The sequence below is a fragment of the Crocuta crocuta genome, unplaced genomic scaffold, assembly GCF_008692635.1.
Source record: "Crocuta crocuta isolate KB4526 unplaced genomic scaffold, BGI_CrCroc_1.0 scaffold9, whole genome shotgun sequence".
NCBI classification, from domain to species: Eukaryota; Metazoa; Chordata; class Mammalia; order Carnivora; family Hyaenidae; genus Crocuta; species Crocuta crocuta.
The window spans coordinates 7,798,718-7,824,965 of NW_027551567.1; the positions used below are offsets into that span (position 1 = coordinate 7,798,718).

Here is a 26,248-nt window from a genome sequence, read left to right on the forward strand (position 1 = left end):
GTTCAAAGTATCCGTTTTGAAGTTGGCCACAGCTGACAAAATAAACCTAAATTATCCTCTCTTGTTAAACTTTCATATAACTTACATTTTCAGTGAAGTTTGGGTCTTGTACTTTATGGATAAATAACTGTTGGAAAGTAACTTTTCTATGTATTTTAGTCCTGTCAGTCCTCCTGTTGTGGATCTCCGAACCATCATGCAAATTGAAGAAAGTAGACAAAAATGTGGAGCTACACCAAAGACAAATTTGGGGTTGGTTAAAAACTCACAAAAAAGGAAAGACCATGTTGTTTCATAGTTCTGTCCTAAAGAATTGGAAAGGCTTACTAGACCCTGTTTTTCTTCATTTGATGTTAAACTCAATTAGGAAGACCTGTTGGACTTTTTTTGTTTTTCTGCATTTGATGTTGAACTAAATTATAAACTCTTTTCTAGGTTTGTAGCCTTCCTACATTTTGTAAATATATGCCAAATATTGAGTTGGATCGGTAGTCCCAACTCATGTCGAATATGGTATTCTCAGAAATTTGTCTCTAAAATATGATTTGTGGACTATTTCTGATGCAAGTGTGATGTAAATGTATTAGTAGTAAGGCTTTTTAGTAACTATTATTTGATCATCAATAATATAAGCTGATACTGTAATTCTTGAATCTTACAGCCATTTTGATCCAATAATAGTAAAATCACATCAAATAAACAGAAAACAGTATAATTAGCTATAAACTCCATTAAACAGAAATTAATGCTAATTCATTTAATTTCTAGCAAAATAATTTCTCATGGAGTTAAACTTTCTCAGAAGCAACGAAAAATGATTGCAATGACTACCAAAGAAAATAATTCAGGAACAAGTAGCATGGAAACAGCTTTAACTGCTCCTTCAAAAACTCCGAAACCAGCGAATGCATGGTAAACTTTAAGTTTTATTCAAATAAGCAGAGATCTGTGTTAGCTTTTAAGGTAGTTCTTGGCTTCTGGGTTCCCCTCCTACCAAGTATTTCACTCCTCTCTGCTTTTAAGTTAAAAATTAGACCTTGAGACATAATTTTTTTGTTTTGACATGTTCACTGTAATTTGTTTTCTTTCTTTCTTTCTAGTATAGTTTTCAAAATGTTTTGTGTAGATACAGTTTCTTCTTGGTATTCTGATTAGTGTGTATTGCTAAAGTAATTTAAGGAAGGAGGTTTAAATTTTTTTCATTTGTTATACGAAACAATATATATCATAGAAAAATTAGATAAATGCAAACAGTTTTTTACCACCTTAACTTCTTTGTATATGTCATGAATATCTTTACAGTGTTATAATCTTGATTTTCGCTGTAATTTATTTATTTATTTAAGTTTTTGTTTATTTATTTTGAGAGAGAGAGGAGAGAGAATCCTGAGCAGGCTCCATGCTGTCAGCAAGAGCCCAATGCGGGGCTTGATCTCACAAACTGAGATTATGACCTGAGTAGAAATCAAGATTCAGAATCAGACACTTAACCTACTGAGCCACCCAGGCACCGCTCATTGTCACCTTTATAAGCAGGAGTATTTACTTGCTATTATATAAGTTTTCTCCATTTTACCTGCACTTTGGAGATTAATAAGAATAATCTCCAAAGAGGTCAGATATCAGTTTTGAGATATATAAAATAGGTTGTACTTCCTGCACCCCTTCCACCCTCCCTTTTCTTTGTCGCTTATAATAACTAAAAAGCAGTTTTAGAGGGAAAAAAAGTATATGGATAGCGTGAAGGGCAAAAAAAAGACATCCACTGAACTGTTCTTTTTTTTCATAAGGATTGAAGAGGGTCTTGGAGGCTATCCTTTGTTGGAGGGAATCCTTTCAGTGCTTCTAATGCCACATTTTCCTATTTGTAAGAGACTAGTTTTCCCAATTATTTCGGAGAGAGTAGCAACTCATTTGGAGTGCCACCAGAGGACTCAAATCAGTGTCTCTCAGAGCCACTAATAGATCTAAAGCATGATCACAGGAAAGAAAGTAAAGGAAGATGTGGGAAAACCCAAGTAAAAAAGAAATGAGAGTAAAACTTCAGAGAATTTGTGTATACCTTCTGTATATGAGACTATGGTAGGCTGATTTGGTCACCCTCTGTAGGGTCTGTGGGATAGCTGTTAGAACACTAAGTTCTTTTCCCTAAAGAAGAGTATGGAAGGCCTCCTGGGTGGCTCAGTTGCTTAAGTGTCTGACTTCAGCTCAGGTCATGAGCTCATGGCTTGTGAGTTCGAGCCCCATGTCAGGCTCTGTGCTGACAGCTCAGAGCCTGGAGCCTGCTTTGGATTCTTTGTCTCTCCCTCTCTTTCTGTCCCTTCCCCACTTGTTCTCTCTCTCCCTTGCTCCCTCTCTCTCTCAAAAAGTAAATAAATATTAAGAAGAGTATGGAAAAGACACAATGAAAGTTCTTGTATTAGCTCTTAAGATACTAAATATGTTGTAATTTGAGAGAATTAACTAAGCACATGAGGAAGCTTTGGGGTTAGTAATGTAGTTGTAACCATGCCATTAATCAGTTTTATTCTTTAAAAACAAAAAGTAGGGGAGGATCCAAGGAAGATGGCATATTAGGAGGACCATAAGCTTGCTTTGTCCCATAATACAACAGATAACACACACATCATTTTAAATAACCCAGAAAATGATCCATACTACCAGGAACAATCTACAGATTCAGTGCTGTCCCTAGCAAAATAACAAGGGCATTTTTCATAGGACTAGAACAAATAATACTAAAATTTGTATGAAATCACAAAATAATCTGAAGAGCCCAAGTAATCTTAAGAACAAAGCTGAGGTATCACACTCCCATATTTCAAACTATTACAAAGGTATAATAATCAAAACAGGTATGGTACTGGCACAAAAACAGATATAGATCAATGGAGCAGAATACAGAGTCCATAAATAAACCCATGCTTATATGGTCAGTTAATCTTTGGCAAAGGAGGCAAGAACATATCATGGGAAAAGAACACATCTCTTCAATAAATGGTGTTGGGAAACCTGGGCCATTTTCTTATACCATATCTAAAAATAAACTCAAAATGCAGTAAAGATTTAAATTTAAGATCAAAAACCATAAATTTACTAGAAGAAAATGTAGGTGGTAAGCTCTTAGACATCAGTCTGAACAACAAAATGAAAAGGCAGCCTACTGGGCGCCTGGGTGGCTTAGTCGGTTGAGCGTCCGACTTTCGCTTAGGTCATGATCTCGCGGTTCGTGGGTTCGAGCCCCGCGTCGGGCTCTGTGCTGACTGCCAGCTCAGAGCCTGGAGCCTGTTTCTGAGTCTGTGTCTCCCTCTCTCTCTGACCCTCCCCTGCTCACACTGTCTCTCTCTCTCTCCTAGAAATAAATAAAAATATTTAAAAATAAAAAAATAAAAAAATAAAAAAAAAGAAAAGGCAGCCTACTAATTGGGAGAAGATATTGGCAAATATTGATAGGGGATTAATATCAAAAATATATAAAGAATTCCTACAACTCAGTATCAACAAAAAACCAACCCAATTAATAAAGGACTGAGGACCTGAATAGGCATTTTTCCAAAGAAGACATACAGAGCAATAACCAACAGACACATGAAAAGATGTTCAACATCACTAATCATCTGAGAAATGCAAATCAAAACCACAGCGAGGTAACACCACACATCTGTCAGAATGGTGATTGTCAAAAAGACAATAATAAGTGATGAGGATGTGTTGAAAATAGAACTCTCATGCACTATTGGTGGAATGCAAAATGGTATAGCCACCATGGAAAACATTATGGAAGTTTCCCACAAAATTAAAAATAGAGCCTCCATATGATCTGCAGTTCCATTTCTGGGTACTTATATGAAGAAGATGAAAACACTAATTGGAAAAGATACAGAATCCTGTGTTCTTTGCAGCAATATTTATAATAGCCACGATATATACACAACTGAGTACCATTGATGGATAAATGGATAAAGATGCATTATGTATGTGTGTGTATGTACACCATGGAATATAAGCCATAAAAAAGAATGAAATCTTGGCATTTTGCAACAAAATGGATGGATGTAGAAGGTATTATGCTAGGTGAAATAAGGAGGAGAAAGACAAATACTGTATGATTTCCCTTATATATAGAATCTAACAAACAGATGAACAAAACAGAGATCGATTCATCCATACAAAGAACAATCTGGTGGTTGCCAGATGGGAGAAGGGAAAGGGAATTAAAAAGTCAAAGTAACACACTTCCAGTCATAAAATAAGACACATAGATAGAATGTGCAGCATAGGAAATGTAGTTAATAATGTGTAACAACTTTGCTGCCAAATGGTAGCCAGATTTATGGCGGGTGATCATTTCACCTTGTATTATAAATGTTGAATCATGTTGTACACCTGGAACTAATATAATGTATGTCAGCCATACTTTAATAAAATTAAAAAATACAAACTAATCAATAGTTTATGTATCTTTGGCTACCTAGTAAATTTAATTATAATTTTATTCTGAATTATTATGAAACTGAATTTTAAAATTATTTATGCATTTTATGGCTTCTTGAAACTGTTTTTGGTATCTGAAGGATCTTTTAAAGTTCACTTCTGCTAAATTCTTCTGAATATATGTACTTTTATTTGTACTCATACAGTGGGCTGACATAACTTAGTAAAACATAGGTATTAAGTTATATGTGTCAATATGTATCTAAAAATCAAATAAGCATATAAAATATATGCATATGCTTTGTTATGGAAATTTATAAGTTAATGGAACTAATAAAACATTTGGTAGAGATTTTAAGAACATTTATAAAATGATTGGTATTCATGAATTTTGATCCGTATTTAGTATAAATGGAAATATCATTATTTAATTGTTGAATACTTTTTACACAGAGGGTGCAAATATAGGTAGTATATGTTTGAAGAAACTAAAAATGAAATAGATTTGTTTTCCTGAGGCTCTCCCATGAAAGTGTTCGTCTAATGAAAGTTGGTCAAATGTAAACTTTACTGTGCTATGAATAAATTAGAAAATGAAGTTTAGCATTTTAATCTGATAATACAGATTATAGTTATAAGGTATATTCAGTACTGTAGTGATTTAAGTTTTTAAAGATACTTCTCAAAAGTGCATCTTTCTCATCCTGAAGAATCCTCTAACAAGATTTTTTTTCCTAAATAAGATTTTTTATGCTATGTTTTTATCTTAAGGTTAAGGTGCAACTTCATAGTAAATTAGCTCTGTAAGCCTGCTTTTGATTATGGGAAGGATTTTCACTAGTTTCTTGGCAGATTTGTTCACGTAGTTTATACGACTCATAGTACATAGTTGTACTGCTGTCTACAATTAGGTGTGGCAGTATTATGCATTCAGATAACTAGTTTCTTGCATTAGATTAAGTTCTGATTAGCTGAATTTAAATCTAATGTGCAGCACCAAGTGTATATGGGAGTTGGCCAGTTTTTATTATCAACTGTTTTACTTGGATAAATAATATATTTCTCACCAATCATCTTGAGTGGAAGAATGCAGAGTCTTTGTGGCCTGGCTTGATGTATGAATATAAATTCTTCTAAATTCCATATAGAGGTAACCCATAAATTAAAAACTAATTTCAATATTTAACTTTTTAGAGCTGAAAATTTTATTTATTAAAGCAAAAATTTCAGGGCTGCTATAGCTGAGGAACAAAATCTTGATTAATTTTTTATGTGGCTCTAAGTGTCTACAAATGGCTTCTTCATAAAGTTACTGTGGCTGCTAAGATGGCAAGTAGCCAGAGCCTGGGTTAGGAAAGCAGAATCATGGGAAGTCGGACACTGTTTCAAATTATGGCATTTGAAAGTGGAAAGTAGTAGAACTCATTTAAAGAAATCTGGGTAAGTCATTTTTATAGGTAACCACTGAGTATGATTAATGAACATGTGAGTTTAAGGTATTTTGTAAGCACTGTTACTTATATTTGTTCCTAAGGAGATATTATTAGTAGCTTTTTAAAAATTTTTTTCAGAGTTTTTAAAAACTATATATCATTTATATCTAGGAGTCCCTAAATTACTGCTAGGATGAATCTGACAACTTGTGCTTTATAGATCATTATAAAATTTCTGTATTTAGAAACATGAGTTACTTACAGAGGACATTCAGTAGATTCTTGGGCAAGAATAGTTGCCAGCAGTGTTCCCAAATTGCTAATATTACACTGTACTTTACACCATAGTTACCTTGTTTGTCAGTGGAAATTGTTACGTATGTGTGCTTTGGGGAAGAGGAAGGAGTTGTTAAAGAACTGGGGAGTGATTTCTTTTGTATATTTAACTGTTTGTTGTATTTGATTTTCTTTTGTATTTAAGTTTTTATGTTTTGTGTATGTATGTGTTTTGGGAAAATATTTAGGTCAAGTCATAGGTAAGTTCCTTTTGAAGAAATATTTTTAGCATGAATAATTTAGTAGATCATGTCTCTGACACAAATCTAGATGGAAAATTTCTCCGATGTGATTTAAGGTTTTACTTAGAGCAAGCAACTTTTAAATGTGGACACAGCAGTATAGTGATTACGCTTAGGTTCTGGAGCGAGTCTTGCTTGAGTTTAAATCCTGTATCTTTACTTGGTAGCAGATTTAGATCTGATTTAGATCATATATCTAGTCTGTCTTACTTTCCTTGTTCATAAAGAGTTCAAAATAGTACCTATTTCACAGGAGTATTATGAAGCTGAAACTGAGTCAAAAGCGTGAAACACTTAGCTGAGCATATTCAACAATGTCTAATCAAATATGTAAATGTTAGCCTTTAATATTTTAATAAATTAGAACTTAATTTGTAATATGGTCATAATATGTATTAAGTGGTAAACTTTTTTAGAAAAATCTTATGTGAGACTTTTTGTATTGATCTAATTTTTATTGAGCAAATAGAAATTAGGTAAAAATTTTTAGTTTTGTTATAAATGGATGCTTATTAGCTCGTATGATAGCAAAACAAAGTGTGATTCAATATCTGTGTTATCTTTGGCACTTTATAAGAAGTATTGTCTTGATTTCTTACAGAAGGCAATGATAGACTAGATGGCAAAGGATGAGTTCTGTGATCATTAAGAACTAGTTCTGCCTTATCTCTGGTGATCCCTGAACTTTGGTTATACTTTTCTTTTACACATAAGAGATGATAAAAATACTTATCTTTCAGGATTGTTATTTTAAGAATTAAATGACAGGATGCACGTTAAAGTGCTTTACAAATATAATTTGGTAAGTAGGTCAGATTTGGGTACAAATGAGCTATTCAGACAATTTACAGGATTTTAGAAGTCCTTGCTTTTTTATGGGATACCTCAAATAGTTAATGAACTTGATTTAGGTATGAATTTTAAGGTTTCTTCCAAGTATGAATTTAACTTTTTTGGGAATTACCCAGTTAGCATTTGTGTTCACTTATTAATGTGGCCACTTTGTTTTCTGAGTAAAGAAAAATAGAAAAAAAATTTAAGGCCTAGAAATTGTTTACATTATTATTGCTGAGAATTTTGACTATCTAATGTTAAGGATTCTGAAAATGATGCCAAGGATATGGTATAGATCTAGTGTACAAAATAATACGGGTTATCTTTTTAGTTTTTGTCAGACTTTGGAAAGATACTAAGCCTATTATAACTGATTATATTTTTCATGTCAGAACTTCTTTGTTCTCATTGTTTTTTTTCTCTTACATCACAATTTTCTTAAATGCTATGAAAATTATGGATAGTAAGACTTAACGTAGCATTTCTCTGTATCAGGTACTATTTTAAGTGTTTTTCCATAAATTAACATTTGATTCTCATAACATTCATTATGATGATGGAGATGGTATTAGTATCCTCGTGTTATTGATGAGGAAACTGAAGCACAAAGGTTAACTTTACCAAGATCAGAGCCAAAGTTTGAACCCAGACAGGCTAGCAACAGAGCCTGAGTATTATCCTGCAGATTGTTTTTTTGTTGATAGTAAAATAAACCATTGATTATTAAGAGATTCTGATATCATAAAAATCTGAGTATGAGATCTTTGAAAGCTCAATTGGTCTGTATAGATGATTAAATTTTTGCCTGTTTTTTGGTGAATATTATTCTAAAATACATTCTGCTTTTAATTAATTATCAAAGTATTACACCTGTAGTGGGAGTGATTAATTTTGTGTATTGAGGTTAATTTTTATTTCCTCTATTTTATTCATGTAAAATTAGGGTTACATTTTAAGTAACTTTTTATTAAAACATGATACTTAAAACTTAAAAGTGGTTATCATAAGTGTATAGGTTGAATTTTCACAAACTGAATACATCTTGTGCACTTAGCATTCAAATAAGAAGTAATATTACCAGCATCTAAGTCCCCTCCTGCCACGCGGCCTCCCCAGCCACCAACCCACTATCTTTTTTATCATCCACTCTCCTGACTTTTCTTTCCATAGATTTTCTTTCAACATATATAAATAGAATTGTATTCCTTTGTTTAACATTATATTTATGAAACTCATTCATATTTTGATTAATACTAATATCCATTGTATAAATATTATTCATTCAGTTTTTTTTTTTTTTACAAATAGTTTATTGTCAAATTAGTTTCCACATAACACTCAGTGCTCATNGTTAGTATTTGAATATCTTCATTTTTTTTTTTACTATTAGGATTGGTCCTATTATAGATGTTCTAGTTCATGTCTTTGGCATATGTACATTCGCATCTGTTGGGTATATAACTAGGAATAACTGGATCTTATGATATGCATATATTTTTAGTGAATATCACAAAACATTCTCGTCAGTGGTATATGAGTTGTGCTTTCTCTACCTCTTTATCACAACTTGGAATTTTTCAACTTTATTTTAGTTATTTGCAAAGGAGTGCAGGTTTCCTTCTGTTCTTTTTTTAAAATAATGTTATCAAGGTATAATTTAAATATAGTAAATGCACTAATTTTGTATATAGGAGTTGTGACAAATGTATTTACATCTGTATATTTGCCACTCCAATGAAAAATTTAAAAATATGTCCATCATCCCAGTACCTTTTCTTAGTCTCTACCCTTCACCCATGCCACCACTGATGAAATTTCTGTCACTATAACTTAGTTTTTTTGTGCTCTCAAACTAATATAAATGGTATGTAACTACAGTATGTTCTGATTTCCTTCATTCAATTTAAAGTTTTGGAGATTCATCCATGTATTTGCATGTATCTGTAATCTCTTTTTTGTTGAGAAATACTGGGTTTCCAGTTTGTTTTTATGAAAAAAAAAAGTTACATACAAGTCTTAATAGACCTGTGTTTTTATTTCTCTTGGGTAAATACTTAGGAGTGAAATTGCTGGGTCTTATATTAAGTGAATGTTAGACTTTATAAGAAGACCACCAGGTGTTCCAGAATGGCCATATTTTATACTTCTTCCATCAGTATGTGAGAGTTCCTGTTGTTCCATACCCTATCCAACACTTAGTACACTTAATCTTTTTAACTTTAACTATTATAGTAGGTGTGGTTTATTTTACATTTTACAGGGACTTATTGGCCATTTTCACATCTTTGGGATGCATGTTCGTATCTTTGCCTTAAATTGGACTGTTTATTTTCTTAATATGGTATTGTAAGAGTTTTATACTCTGGAAGTAAGACATTATTAGATGTTTTGTGAATATTTTCTTTCACTCTCATTTTTCTTTAGGTTTTCATTTTCTTAACATTGTCTTTGAGGAACAAAAGTTATTCATTTTGATAAAATGCATTGTGTCAGTTTTTTGTTTTTATTTAATGTTAGGGCTTTTTGTGTTTTTGACTAAGATTACAAAAATTTTTTGTTTTGATCTAGATGTTTTATAAATTTAGCTTTTATGATTGGGTTTATGATTCAAATTTATTTATTTCTTTTTTCTTCAAATTTATTTCTGTATATAGGGTGAGATAGAGGCCAGGCCCTCCCCGGCCCCCCCACCAGATGTCTAGTTGTTCGAGCACAATTTGTTGAAAAGATCATTCTCTCCTCATTTTATTACTTGGCACTTTTGCTGGAGTTCAGTTTACCATATATGTGTCAGTCTAATTCTGGACTCTATTTAAAGTTCCATTTGACCTACATGTATATCCTTATGCCCATATCATACTGACTTGATGATAGCTTTTGTAAATATTGAAATCAGATAGTATAATTTCTCTGGCTTTGTTCTTTTTATACAAAATTATTTTTTCTAATTTAAATTTTTTTCCATGTTTATATAAATCTTAGATTAGCTTGTCAAAAATGCCTACTGGTATTTTTTAAGTATTGTTTTGAGTTTGTAGATGAATTGGATTGACAGTTTATGGTACTGAGTCTCCCAATCTTGAACATGTAGCATCTTTTGATCTTCCTTAGCTCCTCTTAGCAATATTTTGTAGTCTTCAGTTCATAGATCATGCCCATCTGTGTTTTGTTAATTTTATTAAATAAATTGCTGGGCATTACCATTACTCCTGAAAGTTTTCTTCAAAAATTTCTTTGTCATCCTGGTCCCTTCTCCATATCAATGTCAACCACTGTGTGGTGATTTATCTTTTTTGACCACAGGTTAGTTTTGCCCATTCTAGAAGTTTATGTAGTGAGAATGAAACATAATATACTTTTTTCTGTCTAACTTCCTTCATTCAGCAGGTTTTTCAGATTTATCTGGATTGTGTGAACCAATAGTTTATTCCTTTTTATTACTCAGTAGTATTCCAAAGTGTGAATGTACCATATTTGTATTTATTCCTGTTGATGGACACCTGGACTATTTCCAGTTTTTGGCTATTGTGAATAAAGCTGCTGTTAACATTCTTGTTTAGGCCTTTTTATAGATGTACATTTTCATTCCTCTTAGATAAATACTAGGGAGAATTGCTGAATTATATAGAAGATACATGTTTACTTATTAAGAAATTGCCAGACCTTTTCCCACAGCATTGTGGTACCATTTAATCCTCCCAGCAACAATTTATGAGAGTATTGATTACATATTCTTGCCAGTATTTGGTATTGTCCGTTAATTTTACCCATTCTGGTGGGTGTGTAGAGCCTCTCATTGAGGTTTTGTGTTTCCCTGGTGAATACTGAGCACTTTTTATGTGCTTATTCAACATTAGCATACATTCTTTGTGAAATGTATATTCAGATCCTTTTTGCTTGCTTTTTCAAATGACCTTGTCTTTATTATTTGTGTTTTTTTTTGTTTTTTTTTTTTAATAGTTTATTGTCAAATTTGTTTCCACATAACACTCAGTGCTCATCCCCACAAGTGTCCTCCTCCATGCCCATCCCCCNTTATTTGTGTTTTTAAGTTTTGAGTTCCAGGAGTTCTTTCTGGATACAAGTCATTTATCACATACATGTTTTCTGTTTTCTTAATATTTTCTGATGAGTAGTTTTAATTTTCATTAAGTCTAATTCATCATTTCTGTATGTAGTGTTTATTCCTATATAAGTCCTAAGAAACCTTTGCCTACCATTAAGTTGCAATCTTTTGTTTTCTTCAAGGATACTTAGCTTTTACATTAGATATATGATCCATCTTGAATTAATTTGGGGATATGGCGTGAGATAAAGGTAAAGGTTTCCTTTATAAACCATTTGTTTACTACAGATAATTTTACTACTGAATTGCTTTGGGAATTTAATTATTGAAAGTAGAAGGACTGTATATGTAAGGTCCTGTATGTGAGCTCTCTATTCTTTTCCGTTAATCGGTTTGTTAATCCTTATGTCAGTACCTCTCTGTCTTGATTACTGTGACTTGTTTTATCTTCTTCCAGCTTTGTATTTCTTTGAGAATACTCTGACTAATCTGGTTTTTTTTGTATTCTTATATAAATTTTAGAATCAATTTTTCAATTTCTACAATAAAAAAACTGGGATTATTCAATTTTTTAATATAGAGATAGATCTGTATTTTTTCCTGTTTTTGTTATCTTTGATAAATTGTTTTTTTCAAGAAATTTGTCCATTTTATGTAAGTTGTCAAATTTATTTATACAAAGTTACTTATAATCTTTATCATCTTTTTAATTCCAATAGTATCTTATCTTGGTTATCTGTTGCTTTGTAACAAATTATCCCTAAACAATGACGTAAAACAACCAGTGTTGTCTCATAGTTCATTTGGGTCAGGAATCTGGATATGGCTTCACAGATTTATTGCTTATGGGTGCCCCTGGCTCAAGTCTCCTACATTGTTGGAATCAGAGTTCAACGAGGAGTGTAATCATTTCAGAGCCTGACTTAGGAAAGTATCCTTGTCCAGGCTGACTCATATGGATATAGAAAACTGGATTGATAGTTTTATTTTCCTTTCATTATATTAAAGATGTTCCATTGTGTTTTGGCTTTCATTGTTTCCAATAATCTAAGTGTTTTCATACTGGATTGTATTTCTGTGGATGCTTTCAAAATTTTCTTTTGATCTTTGTGTTTTTTAGCAGTTTGCTTATTATGTGCTTAAGTATGGTTTTCTTTAGATTGATTTTCTTTGGGATTTGCTAAAATTCTCCATTCTTTAAATTTATATCTTCCATCAGATTTGGGGAATGCTTGGGAATTGTTTCTTTGAATATCTTTATCTGACATATTTCTAACTTCCCCTTCTCGGACTCCTAGTTATATTTATGGCAGATTTTTTGATATATCTAAGTCACCATGGTGAAAGTTTTTTCAGTCTTCCTTATGTTTATATTCAAAATTTTGTATTGCTTTATCTTCAATTTTACTGACTTTTTCCCAATCAGCTGTTAACCTCCACCATGAATTTTGATTTTTAAATATTGAGTTGAAAGTTCTTGAATTTCTGTTTTGTTCTTTTTCATAATTTTTCTCTGGGCTTATTCTGCACATTAAAAAAAATTTTTTTTGGTTTAGTTTTGACACAGAGAGAGCATGAGTGGGAGGGAGGGGGAGCAGAGATAGAGGGAGACACAGAATCTGAAACACGGTCCCGGCTCCGAGCTGCAAGCACAGAAACCGATCTGGGGCATGAACCCGCAGATCATGACCTAAGCTGAAGTTGGACACTTAGCCAACTGAGCCACCCAGGTGCCCCAGTTCTGCACATTTTTTAATTGTTGCCTTAGGCATAGTTATACTTGTTTTCATTATTTCAGCATCTGGATTATCTTCAGTGTTCTTTTTTTTTTTTTAATCACATCATTTTGATTAGTTCACAGCTGATAGCAAGAACCCAACACTGCATTAAAAGCTAATTATATAATATCATTGTAAAAGTTTTGGTGTATATTTTCCTCATTCTCCCCTTGTGATTTCTAGCACTGACCTCTTAAAAAATGGATGTTATAACTGATCTTTTGTCTTTTGCAGGGCATCTTCTCTACATTCAGTTTCATCTAAGTCATTCCGGGATTTCTTAGTAGAAGAAAAAAAAAATATGACTGGCCATAGTTCAGGAGATCATGTCAAAAAAGTTTGTTTTAAAGGAATAGAAAATTCCCAAGCTCCAAAAGTTGAAAGGTAATAGGTTAAACTTACACATTTTCTACCTTAAAAAATTCTATGTTGCTTTTACATTCTGAAATAATCTTTAAAAATTTATCAGGCAGACTTGTACACATTCTTTTACACTGAAATTAACAGGGTTTTTTTTTTTTTTTTTGAGGGTTTATTTTGGTAGAATTGTCTTTTAGTATGCTTGTATATATTTAAAGTATATAACTTGATGTTTTGGCATATGTATGTACCTGTAAAAACATCACTAGCTACACTCAGAACAGTGAATATAACCATCATTCTCAGAAGTTTCCTCATGCCCCTTTGTAATTTCTTTCTCCCTACCCCATTTTGCTCTCTAGGCAGCTACTAACCTGCTTGGGTCAGTATAGACCACCTTGAATATTCTAGTTTTATACCTGTAAGATTATTCAGTATATAGATGACTCATCCATGTTGCTGTATTAATAGTTCATTCCATTTTATTGCTGAGTAGTATTTCATTGTGTGGGTATAAAACAGTTCGTTCATCCGCATCTGTTGATGGGCCTTAGGGTATTTCCAGTTTTTTCTCTAGCTAATTTTGATACAAGTTTTTAAACTCCAATGTAGTTTAAAGGAGGTTTCATATTTTAAATATCTCCATGGAACATGAAAATCTAAACATAATTTAAAAGCAATTTTCTAGTAAAAATAGCTTCTCTGCCATGGTATGTAAATTCTGTTAATCATTGTACAAAAAGGAACATTCTTAGAGTATTAGATATTCCAGTGTTGGAAGAAAGAACTGTGTTTCAAGTTGGTTGACTAAATGGAATTTTTTTTCTTATTGCTGCTAATGTGACATCTCTCAGAGACATTAATCCCTAAAGTATTTTAGACAAAACAAAAACGTAATTAAAAATGTCAGCTGTGACCAAATTAATATTTTTACATAATGATAAACCTTTTTTCATTATTTGTTAAGGCTTTTTCCCCCAAACCCTTTTTTAAAATGAAATCTTATGTCCAGTTCCAATGTTATCAAATTTCTCTGAATCAAGAAGAGGGGTGTGGGAACAATACTAGTTTAATCTCATCTGCCCACAAACAGCTCCTGAAGAACTGTCAAAGTCTTCTAGAAACATTGGGAACTACTGGTTTAGATGAACTCTTTTATTTTTTATGTCTTGAGAGAGACAGAGAGAGAGAGAGGGAGGGAGGGAAAGAGTGTGAGTGGGGAAGGGCAGAGGGAGAGGGAGGAGACACAGAATCTGAAGCAGGCTCCAGACGCTGAGCTGTTAGCACAGAGCCTGACATGGGGCTCAAATCCGTGGACCGTGAGATCATGACCTGAGCTGAAGTCAGATGCTTAACCATCTGAGCCACCCAGGCGCCCCTAGATGAACTCAAACTATTGTAGTTTAGGTTGTGACTGACTGCCTTCTTATAGATAATGTATATTTGGGACCAAAGATCTTGAGCCATTTACTTACAATATGGAAAATCAGAGATCAGAAAGAATCTGAAGAAATCATTTGTGCTCTCTCCCTATCTTTATGAAACCTTTTAATTAGTAAAACATGATTTTAAAATAAAAATCTTAAATGTAACTGTACTATATAAAACATAAACCTTTTATATGCTTACTTAGGAAAAAGTGAGAATATTAAGGCTGGTTTGTTAGGGTCACAAATACAGAATTGGGTGTGATGTAAGACATGTGTAGTGTTACAATTGATGAATATTTAATGACTTATCTGCTCTCTATCAGACATTATACTAGGTACTAGAGTTATAGTGATAAAATTAACATAGCCCCTGCCTATACAAAGCACAGTCCAAAAGAGTAGAAAAACCTTTCTACACAGTTAAGTGTAGAAAGCGTAATGAAAAAGTATATCAGCCTCAACATTTATATTTTGTTTTAATTATCTAGTAAGTCCTGACTAAAAATAGTAGTTTATAATGATTTATAATGATTAAAAAAATCAGATTTTTTAAGAGCACCGTTCATTTAAACAAAGATGACAGAAGAAATTTTATTCTTGAATTGATAAAAGAATGAACGAACCTAGCAGTAGAAATGAACATGCCAATGATCTTCAAAGTATTAGAAGTCTTTGTAGATTTTTTATTAGTTCCAGAATGTATTTCAGAAAGAAAATACCAACAAATGTTTGGTGAACATTTTATGATACACTGAAAATGATTGAACTATTCAGTAGAAGTTATTTTCTTAAAATCTTAAAAATGTTGAGGGAAGGACATTTTATTCCATTCCTAAGTGACAGTCTCAAGTATTAAGTTCTCATAGTAAAAATGTTTATTTGCAACTTTATTTGAATGTTGTTACACATATACACATGCATTTGTTTATGTATTTCATAGATGTGTATATTACGTACAAATTCTAAACAAATGTTTTAAGTCATTATTTATACATCTCATTACGTTTTTCAATCCCAATTTTTTTTAAATTGGCTTTTGTTATACTCAGTAATCCTGTATCACAATACTTTTAAAACCTGAATATAGTCATCTTTTTTAATAAAAAAAAAAAAATAATACCATTGGTTTTTGTAAGTTGCGTGATGAGTGATGTAGACCCACTTTTAAATACGAAGACATGTGATTGTCTGGCTAGCTCAGTTGGTAGAGCATGAAACTCTTAGATAGAAAGACATATAACTTCCTTATTTCCTTAATATGAAACACTTGCACTGGAAGAGGTGTTTTTTTTTTGTTTTTTTGTTTTTTTTTCCCCTATCTAAGGTTAGTATTTATACCTGTACTGGTATCTTAACTCCTTTCCACTTCAAAAGCTTTAAGCTACTAATTATCCCTTTCTATTCTTGGGGATATTCAGCCTTTTCCTTTTAGGTAGATACCTCCCATATGGTTTTGAATATGCTCAGACCTCTCTCATGTGGTGTGGGTGAGGTCATCAGTCCCTCAGTCATCTCCCACACTTTCTCCTAACAGTTGTCCTATCCTTACCAATTCCTTACTCCCTTCACAGCCAGATTTCTCAAAAGAGCTGTCAGCTCCCAATCATTTCTTAATCCAGTCTGGCTTCCAGTCCCATTACTAAACTGAAACAGTTGAGGCGAAGTTCAGCAGTGACCTCCATATTGCCAAAACAATGAACTTTTTGTATGACTCATTCTTCTTGAAGTTCAATTACAGGTCATTCTTTCTACACTATTTCATGAGCTTCTATCTTCAGTTATCAGCTATACACTAAAGATTGAAAAAATTTTATCACCTGCCCACAACTATCATCTGAGCTTCAGACTTAATTAACTGTCTTCTTGATATCTCCATCCTACTTAGATGTTCAGAAATACTTTAAACTTTATGTTCAAAACCAAGCAATGATTTTTCTCATACCCCTTTCATGAAATCACAAAAATACAGAAGAAACATAAAACAACCCCTTCCCTGATTTTTCTTCCCAAAATTTTTCCTGATTTTTTTCTTCCTGATTTACCCAAAGATAATGAAAAGATATTTTTCAAAAAAGATATATGCACCCCTATATTTATTGTAGCATTTTTTATAATAGCCAGGATTAGAACAAACATAAGTGGATAAAGAAGGTGTGTGTGTGTGTAATGGAATATTATTTAGCCGTAAAAGAAAAATGAGATCTTGCCATTTGTGACAACATGGATAGACCTAGAGAGTACTATGCTAAGTGAAATAAGTCAGAGAAAGACAAATACCGTATCATTTCATTTATAAGCAGAATGTAAAAAAGCAAAAGAAACAAGCAAAAACAGAGACATAAATACAAAGAATGGATTGGTGGTTGCCAGAGGGGAGAGGGTTGGGAGGATGGGCAAAATAGATGAAGGGGACTAAGAGGTATAAACTTGGAGTTATAAAATAAATAAGTCATGGGGATGAAAAGTACAACATAGGGAATATAGCCAATAACATTAATACTGTTGTATGTGGAGAGATGGTGACTACATTTACTATGGTTAAGCATAGCATAATGTATAGACTTGTTGAATTAGTTATATAACTAAAGCTAATATGACATTGTCAATTCTGTTTCAATTAAAAAGTACATATATGAAGTCCAATTCTTTATGAGAAGAATGGAATATTTCGTGGTTAGTTGGAAACAAAAAGGTATATCATAATACTTAGCTTAAAATTAAGATAAAAGTTCTCTCAAAGCTCATTCCTGAGTTTTCTTCCTTGGAAAATGAAATTTGCAGGTCTTTAACATTCTATTTTCCTGACCAATATCTAGGCTACCATTAGGACAGGTCAGTTTTAGCTCTTAAATATTCATCAGATCATACAGTAAATTTTATCTCCACTGTTCTCTCCCTCATTCAGATTACTTTGATCTTTCACTTGGGCCACCTGAGTAGCCTCCTAACTGATCTTGCCATGGCCTTTCTTCCATTCCTCCAATATATTGAGCTAGTATATTCTTTACTGAAATGCAGGGTGAAAGCTAGAATTCTTATATGGCCTTTAAGGCCTACATAATCTGGCTCCTGCCAACCTCTTCTCTTTTTCTTTTGACATCTCTGTATTGTAGTTATCTTCTCAACTGCCATTTACTTCTGTCCACTTGCCTACCATTTGACTAGCTGACTCTAATTGTTCTTTCAGTCTCTATTCATTCATATTCTTCAGAGAAGTCAGACTTCCCTTACTGGGTAAGTTTTCTGTGATATGTTCCCATAGCATTTCCTACTTCTCACACTTTCCACAGTTATTATTAGTGTGACTCATTTTTTAATGTTTTCAACTACAAGTATTTTAATGTTTTTGTATCCAGCTATATGTTCAATGAAAGCATAGGAGAAAAGAGTCTCTCAATGAGAGATTGATCTCTGCTCCTCACTGAATTACCAATTTTCTAGCATGTTGTGGGTGCTCAGTGAGAACAAGATGAATAAATGAAGTAAAATTGTAGCAATTTCAAGTAACATTTGTTTTAGTCTAATGAGTGAGTTATATGCCTTAGGTATATAAATTGTAAGATATGAACATTAAATTCACTTTTGTAATAATTTTACATTTTGAATATTAATCCTATAGATTGAAATTTTCTGATTTTCTTTTTATATGTATTTGTCATAGAACTCTAAAAATATTGAGGATCTGTGGTTTCATAGTTGATCACTAGAGTGTGCTATAACATCAGGGCTCTTAATTGTGAAAAGTGGCATCTCCTGTTTTACTGGTTTGTAAAGGAGTATATAATAGTGTCATGCCATCCATAGCTTGACTGTTCGGTAAGTGGAAGTTAATGTTTTAAATAGCTATAAGTTATCACCAAGCACTGTGTATTATCTGATCACTGAGAAGTAAAATAGTTTGACTTTCATTTTTTAATTTCATCACAGAAAATGTGAAATTATAAGGGAGCTTTTTAAAAAGGAATTAAAACAGATAAAGTAAAATATTAATTCACCATATTATATATGCACAACATGCTGCTAGCCTCTATTATGTGTATATATAAAAGTGTTATATACAGGCCTAGTCCCTTAAATGTGTTTGAAATCTAGTTGGTAAGTCTACATAGGCACATATGGAAGTTAAAACGTCAGAAATGAAATTGGAATACAATGTAACAATATGATGTCATGAGGCAATATATGATTTAAGTGATAGATGAGTGGTTCAGAGAAGGGGAAAAAATGGCCATAGGCTGGAGATATATTTAGTTCATAAACACTTTCCTTATTCAGTGCCAAATATTTGATCATTATAGGTATGGCCATATGAATAGAATTAGAAAAATATTGCATTGCCGCAAGCTTTTGAACATAGGATGGGGCTTTTAAAAGAAGAGAGGAGAAAGGGTAGTGTAAATAGAGGAAATAGTGTTATAGCAAGGAGACAGAAATGTTATGATCCTTCAGGGAGTCTGTGTGGCAGGGATGATGGAACTCATCTTAAGAAATTCCTCAAATCATACATTTTTGTTTTAATTGTAGAAAATGTGATTTTTTTCCCCAAGGTTAGGGAAATACAGGAATGGCAATGTTACTTGGGGATTATAAAATGTAGAAAAGAGGGGTTTGTGTAACTTATGTATTTATTGTTACTTGTGTGTTCTTTTGCATTTTTATGTGTGGGTTTTTTTTTTTTTGTTTTTTTTTTTCCATTTTCCTTTCACTAAACACCCCCTTATGTAATTCTGGGCAGAAACTGACCTCGTGTTTCTTATTAGTAAGGGAAACTAGTTATGAGATAAAAATTGTTATATAAGCTCTAAACTTACATAAAAATCTTAATAATTAAGCTAATACAGAATTTTTTTAATTGTATGAGTAAGAAGTAATTTAATTATCTCAAAGTCCAAATTTGGCAAGATTAACATTCTTGGAACAAAAATCTCTGAAAGAAGATTTTATTTTAGCCAGCCTTTCAATGTTGCTTTTATTTTCAGAAGGCTAAATTTTATTCAGGTTGTCTATTGAGATATCTGTTTTGCAGATACCTAAAGCTTAATAATGTTGTGTTTATTACCTGGACACTTAGCATGTTTTGATTTTTTTTTTAAATCAGAGCTCTATTTAACAGGTTTGTTTCATTCTAAGATGAAATTTTCTTGGACTTTTAGTTGTTTGGGTAAATTTATAAATAGATTATCCACTGAAAAGTCATTAATAGAAAGACTTCTGGGATTACCACCTTATAAAACAGATTTGAGTTTCAGTCTAGCACAACAGCCCTCTGTGAACCTCTCCTGAACCAGTTTCATCACATTTGAAATGAGAACAATAATGCCTGTCCTACAGGTTTAGTATAGGGCTTATATCTGCTAATGGATATAGAAATACTTCATAAATTATAAAATCTGTTATATAAGTGATTTGTTATACTTAAGCTCTGATTTGCTTAACTTTGATTTAATAAGGCCTATATAAGATACTTTAGTCCTGAGACTCTGTTTTAAAACAAACAGTGTCATACCATTTTCACAGCTTGTAGCTGCTGCTGCTTCTTACTTAAATAATAATTGATTCCATAATATTCCATAATATTTTTCTGTTTCTTTGCAAGTGTCAAACACTTTTAGCTGATCCCCAGACACCTGAGGGATTTTTGAGCACCACTTGAGTCATTATCTGTGTTTATTCTGTGCTATGCTTCAGTGCCCCTAGAAGGTCTCTAATCTCCAGTCCTGGACTGACTTTAGGACCTTTCACCCCCACTCCCCCAAGGACCTTTCAAGGAACTTAACCATGGGAATTTGCATTTAGTCTCTAAGGTAGCTCTTTATTCCATCAGAATGTAGAAGTTTTTCCATTTATTTTGTAGTTACTGTAGTCTAGATTCTCCTCATCTTGTAACATTTATCCCAACAGCTTTCTAGTTCATCTCCTTGGCTTCATTTTTCTTTTGGCTAGAAGTCTTTTACTTCATCCCGGAGACTTCTCTTATTTGGATGTCATAGGTCAAACATCCAGTAGATTTCAAGTCCTAGAGCTTAAAACTTAGAACCGGTAACTATACCTATTTTCATTTCATTTTGCATTTCAGTACCAAACATCTAGAAACAAAAAGTGATCAGTAATTCAAACAAATAAGGAACTTAAAAAAAAAACAACTGCTTTTATCTCATACTTAAAAGTCTTTGTCTTTCTGATTCAGTTATTTATTCCTTAATTATATTTTTACAAATGACTTTGTTCCAGGTGTTCTGTTGGACACTGAAATACAAACATGAAAGAGGCATAGTGCTGTACCTTGAGAGACTAGTCTAGCAGTTAAGACAGACGTGTAAATAATAACAGTGTGTAAAGCTCTGTAATACTAGTTGAAGTGCTGTAGGAGTAGAGAAGGTGATACTTGTGCCAATCCTTAAAGAATAAGAAGGCATTTGTAGTGGAATGTATTCTAATGTAAGGAGAATAATAGAAAAAAGATGTTTGTGATAATGGAAAACATACTGTACTCTGAGTAAAAAAGACCTGCTTTCAGTTCTGTCACTGCTGCTTACCCAACCTGTGAATCAGGCAGTTATGTAATACTCTTTGAGCCTGAGTTTCCTAATCAGTGTAATGGAATAGTACATGTTGCTTTCTTTACAGAGTATTGCAAAGATTAAATGAGATAATATATATGAAAGTATTCTCAGTAAATTCATTCGCCTACACTTAAGGTCTGAACATTTAGCTTTGAGTACATTTTCTACTCTGGCCCTCCTGGTTCATTTTAACTTTATTTCCCTTTTAATCTCATCCAAACTCTTAATCCTGTCATTCTGTTTATTGAAAAGAACAACCTATCTTTACTTGAACCATCAGAATCTTTTACCATTCCATGTATTCATACTGTCAAAAAACCCTATGTCACTGCCACCTTCCTCAGCTTTAATGCCATTTCCTAAGTGAAGACAACAGTATATACCCGCATCTATAGTATATGAATTTCTGCTGTGACTCCATACTACTTAGAACAATTGATACCTGTACCAATATACACTATCTCACATTCTTTTATCATTGTTTAAATAGATTTTTAAATCTCTCCTCCCAGAGTTTTTTGAGGGGAGGGACTGAGTTTTAATCAGTCTGATTTTCAGCACCATAGTGCTACAAATACCCAGTAACTGCATAAACAAATCAAGAAGTCAATATTTTAGGCCCTGTTTGTTCATTTTCTGACTGTCTTTTAAATCTGTCTAGGCCAAAATTTGCTCATTCCTGAAAGAACATTGGATAAATCCAGATAATCTCTAGGTACCTTTCTAGCCATAAAACTCCACAAATAGGCCAGTCTCTGTAGTACCTTTAAGTTTTTCCCTTACAGGAATACTTCCTACTCCCCTTATCCTATACCCTTTATTGTCTTCTCCATGAAGCCCTCTCAGACAACCAAATCTTTTTTTCATGTTTATTTATTTTTGAGAGAGATGAAGCATGAACAGGGGAGGGGTAGAGAGATTGGGAGACACAGAATCTGAATCAGGCTTCAGGCTCTGAGCTGTCAGCACAGAGCCCAACGCGGGGCTCAAACTCCCCAATCATGAGATCATGACCTGAGCTGAAGTCGGACGCTTAACCCCCTGAGCCCCAGGTGCTACTAACCAAATCTTTTTTTATTTTTATAGTCCTTGTTAGATACTAAATTATTTCCTGCTGTCCTGTGTCATTTTATGTTTTTTTCCTCATTTAGTTTGTGAGTTTTTAGAATGTAGAGATCATATATTTCTATAATTCATGGCTTATCAAAGCATTTACTATATTAGTTGCTCACAGAATTTGGCTGCTAATTATCTTGTATGTATTTTTAAACTTAGTGCTAATTTTTCACTTTTATTCATAAATTATTAATATAAAACTTTATTTACAAAATTTCCTGCATTTCCTAATGTTTGATAACAATAAATGCTTTATATGAATATTATTATAGAAAATAGACCATTTCTTGCAGGATCATCCTCTGTGGTATTTTATACACATGATTTTATGACTATAGTTTGGTTTTTTTGTTTTTTACTTTTAATTCTAAAGGGAAGTCTGACTCCACACATTAACTTGTATCCTGACTCAGGGATGTGTAATTCTTCCCCTGTATTTATATTACCAGTTTTGCTAATATTACTGGAGGTTTTAATCTTCAGTTTTGGCATTTGTTTTGCATATATTCCACTCATGGTACCCCGGGACCAGAAGGCAACCATATTTCAGATTTAGCACTTCTAGATAGCCTGTTACCAAGGCTAATTGATTAGCTTTGGAGCCTTCAAAGCTAGGCTGTTGCTTAGCACTGAAAGATAATATTAAGAAGTTGGGAACAGTATGATATCGAATAGAATGTATTATCTAACTACTGTCAGCTCCATAGTTTGGGTTACCTTTCTGTTGTATTGTTTCTGCTCCATATCACCTGTTGGTATTTTCTAAAATTATCTCTACAGCACTGAACCAAATTAAGTATTAGCTCTCCTCTCTTCTGTTTCTTACCTTACCATTCTATAAAGAGAATGTAAAAGCTTCCAAGTCCCGTTTTATCATATGTCATTGGGAAAAAATGTTGAAGAGTATTTGAGAGGAGATTCTATATGCAAAAATATGGAAAGGTGAATGAAAACTCATTGTTATATTCTTTCAGTCCCTGGCTGTCTTCTTCATTGACTGCTCCTTCCATAGGAGCCCCAGTCACTTTTGCATCTATTGTAGAAGAAGAACTACAGCAGGAAGCAGCTCTTATCAGAAGCCGAGAAAAACCCTTAGCTTTGATTCAGGTAAGTAAGTTGCCTATAGTGGACTTAATTTAGGGAAGAACTACATTACATATCATCTACATGTTTTAAGAAAAGTATGTTTTCATTGCAAAGAGGCATATATTTATCACATTAAAATGTAAGCGTAAAACTAAACTGAGGCACTCAATGAGTGTCAGTTGAAGTATTCAAGATAATTAATTTAGAACCAATTATCACAAGCTCAATTTTTTAGCACTGTGATACTTTGGACTGTTTTAGTTTTAAAAGTGGTCAATAACGAACTTAGCAATATCTAGTTCTACACCCAGCTTCTGTATCAGTAAATGTTCTTAGGCTGTAAGCTACAGATACCAACTTTGTCAAACTTAAAGAAAAGAGTAACTATTTAGAGGGTTATTAAAATTCCACAGACTTAATTGAAAGACTAGAGAGCCAGGCTTAGAAACAGATTAAGACCCATAGTTGCCCCAGAGAGCTTAGAAGCAAGCGTTAGAAGACTTGTACAGTATCTCACCAAAGTTACTGGATTGAGTGGGTTCCAAAAACTATTTTCGGGTTTGTTTTTTTTCTGCTCAAAATAAAATTCAATGGAGGGTGAGTATCTGATTATTTTTCTTCAGACCTTAATCCTTCTACTTGCCGAAGGGATAGCAGTATACCTAATTTTGCTGCATTGTATTCACAGAAAGTGGTACTTCCACAAAAGGAAATTGGAAAGCTAATATCCTCTTAAAAAAGTAAAGCAAGTCCTTTTTTGTCCACCCTTCTTTCAGATTGAGGAGCATGCGATACAAGATTTGTTGGTTTTCTATGAGGCATTTGGCAACCCTGATGAGTTTGTCATTGTTGAAAGGACACCACAGGGACCACTAGCAGTACCTATGTGGAATAAGCATGGATGCTGATTTGCTGTGGAGTTGAAATCATTTTTTCATAAATCATGATTGCTATATAAAGAAAAGCTGTGGAAAAGAGCTCTTACAAATTTGGTAACATCATTCTAAATAGAATAAGAAAGGATCTAATTTCTTTACTGAAGGTTAGGCATTTAATGTTTGTATGATTTAAAAAATGCTACAGAATTGTGATTTTAGTAACTTACGTAAAAATGTGTGAGAGGAAAAACTTACAGGTTAAGATTACATAGAATTGTTTCTTCTGAACAGTCTTAAAAGGAAAACATGAATGACTGAAGTGTAAAATTTAATAGTGAGGCATTAAAAATAAGTTTTCATTTGAGAATTTGGGATAAATAAGTAGATTTTGCCAAATATCTGTTGTCACTCTTCTTTTTTTTTTTTTTATGGGATATTGATGAGCTTAAAGTAGGAACATCAGCCATTATTTCTGATCCATTAATGGCCAAAAATTTGTGTTCGCTACAGTAGTTGTTTCCATTCGTGTCTTTTTTGATCAGGCTATCCATGTTCTAAGTCTCTTTAAAGCTCGAGTGCCATATTTTTTCAATTTGTACAGCACATTCTGCATTAAACTATGGAATCCAGTGAAAAAAGAATATGAATACTATTCTGAAACTTAATCCAAGATAATGGTTTCTTTATAAAATTTGGAGCCGTTGTGGGTTGTTTTTTGGTGGGAGGGGAAACCTTATAAAAGCCTGATTATGAGAGAATCAGTTTCTCAAAATGTTAAAATTTTCCAAAATAAGTGCTTAATTATACATACAAGAATTGAATATTTTTGAAGACCCTTTATAATATTATATAATGGGAAGTTCTCTGAGCCTTAGTTACATGAATAGACATAAACATTGTTTTCTTTACAGTATGCTGTTTGTTTTTGAGTGTTTAAATTTTTTAAAAGCAAATGTTAAATGTGTGTTCTAGTAAACTAGACAGATTGGGAAGGTTAATGTTTTAGTTTCTGAAACATAATCCTAGGGGGACATACAGGCAAATGACTGCTGTAATTCAGTTGATGGAAATATGGCGGAAACTAACTTAATACTTGAGGTTTAGCTCTACTTAAAACAGTAAATTTGTAAGCAAATGTGCAATAAAAAAATAATCTTGATCTATTTTACTGTTGATGTGTCTTTGATATCTTATACTATATTGACATCTACCATAGGAATTATTATTCCACCTGACATACTATAGCTATTATTAAGTTGATGTTGTGTAGTCATTCCTTCCCTGCTTAAAATAAGACAGTTTTCCTAAGATACATCTGTGAAAGTTTTATGTTTGACTACATTGAAAAAAAAAAAGGATTTTATAATATATTATTGAAGCTACAATAAAGACGCCTTCTGAAGTAATGGATTTATTTCATTTGAAGCTCATTATTGGCATCTTTACCATTTAAAGATGCTATAAAGTAATGGACTTCATGGTATACTCCACGTTGACTAGGAAGCACCCTAAAGGATCTTTGCTGGAAGGGATATGAAGGAAGGACACAGACTGACGAGTCTGTGAAACTTTAGGCCTTTACAAACCTCCATCAGAGCATTGGACTATATGACCCATCTTACATTGTAATGTATTATATAAAATTTCATTGGGAAAAAATTCTTTTTGCTAGTAAAATGAAAGATGAGCACT

The 26,248-nt window shown here is 32.8% G+C and overlaps 1 protein-coding gene across 4 annotated transcripts in view; it reads left to right on the forward strand.

Annotated features, from left to right (window-relative positions):
- The window catches only part of IBTK (inhibitor of Bruton tyrosine kinase), a 91,606-nt gene extending 65,887 nt beyond the window's left edge, over positions 1 to 25,719 (forward strand). For all 4 annotated transcript variants that reach the window (XM_077750257.1, XM_077750259.1, XM_077750258.1 and 1 more), the window contains exons 24-28: positions 160 to 252; positions 769 to 912; positions 13,358 to 13,507; positions 23,567 to 23,699; positions 24,455 to 25,719. In XM_077750257.1, coding sequence (XP_077606383.1) covers positions 160 to 252; positions 769 to 912; positions 13,358 to 13,507; positions 23,567 to 23,699; positions 24,455 to 24,586 — 652 coding nt within the window. In that variant the 3' untranslated portion in view covers positions 24,587 to 25,719. The remainder of the gene's footprint in view (positions 1 to 159; positions 253 to 768; positions 913 to 13,357; positions 13,508 to 23,566; positions 23,700 to 24,454) is intronic.
- Positions 25,720 to 26,248: the final 529 nt, after the last annotated feature.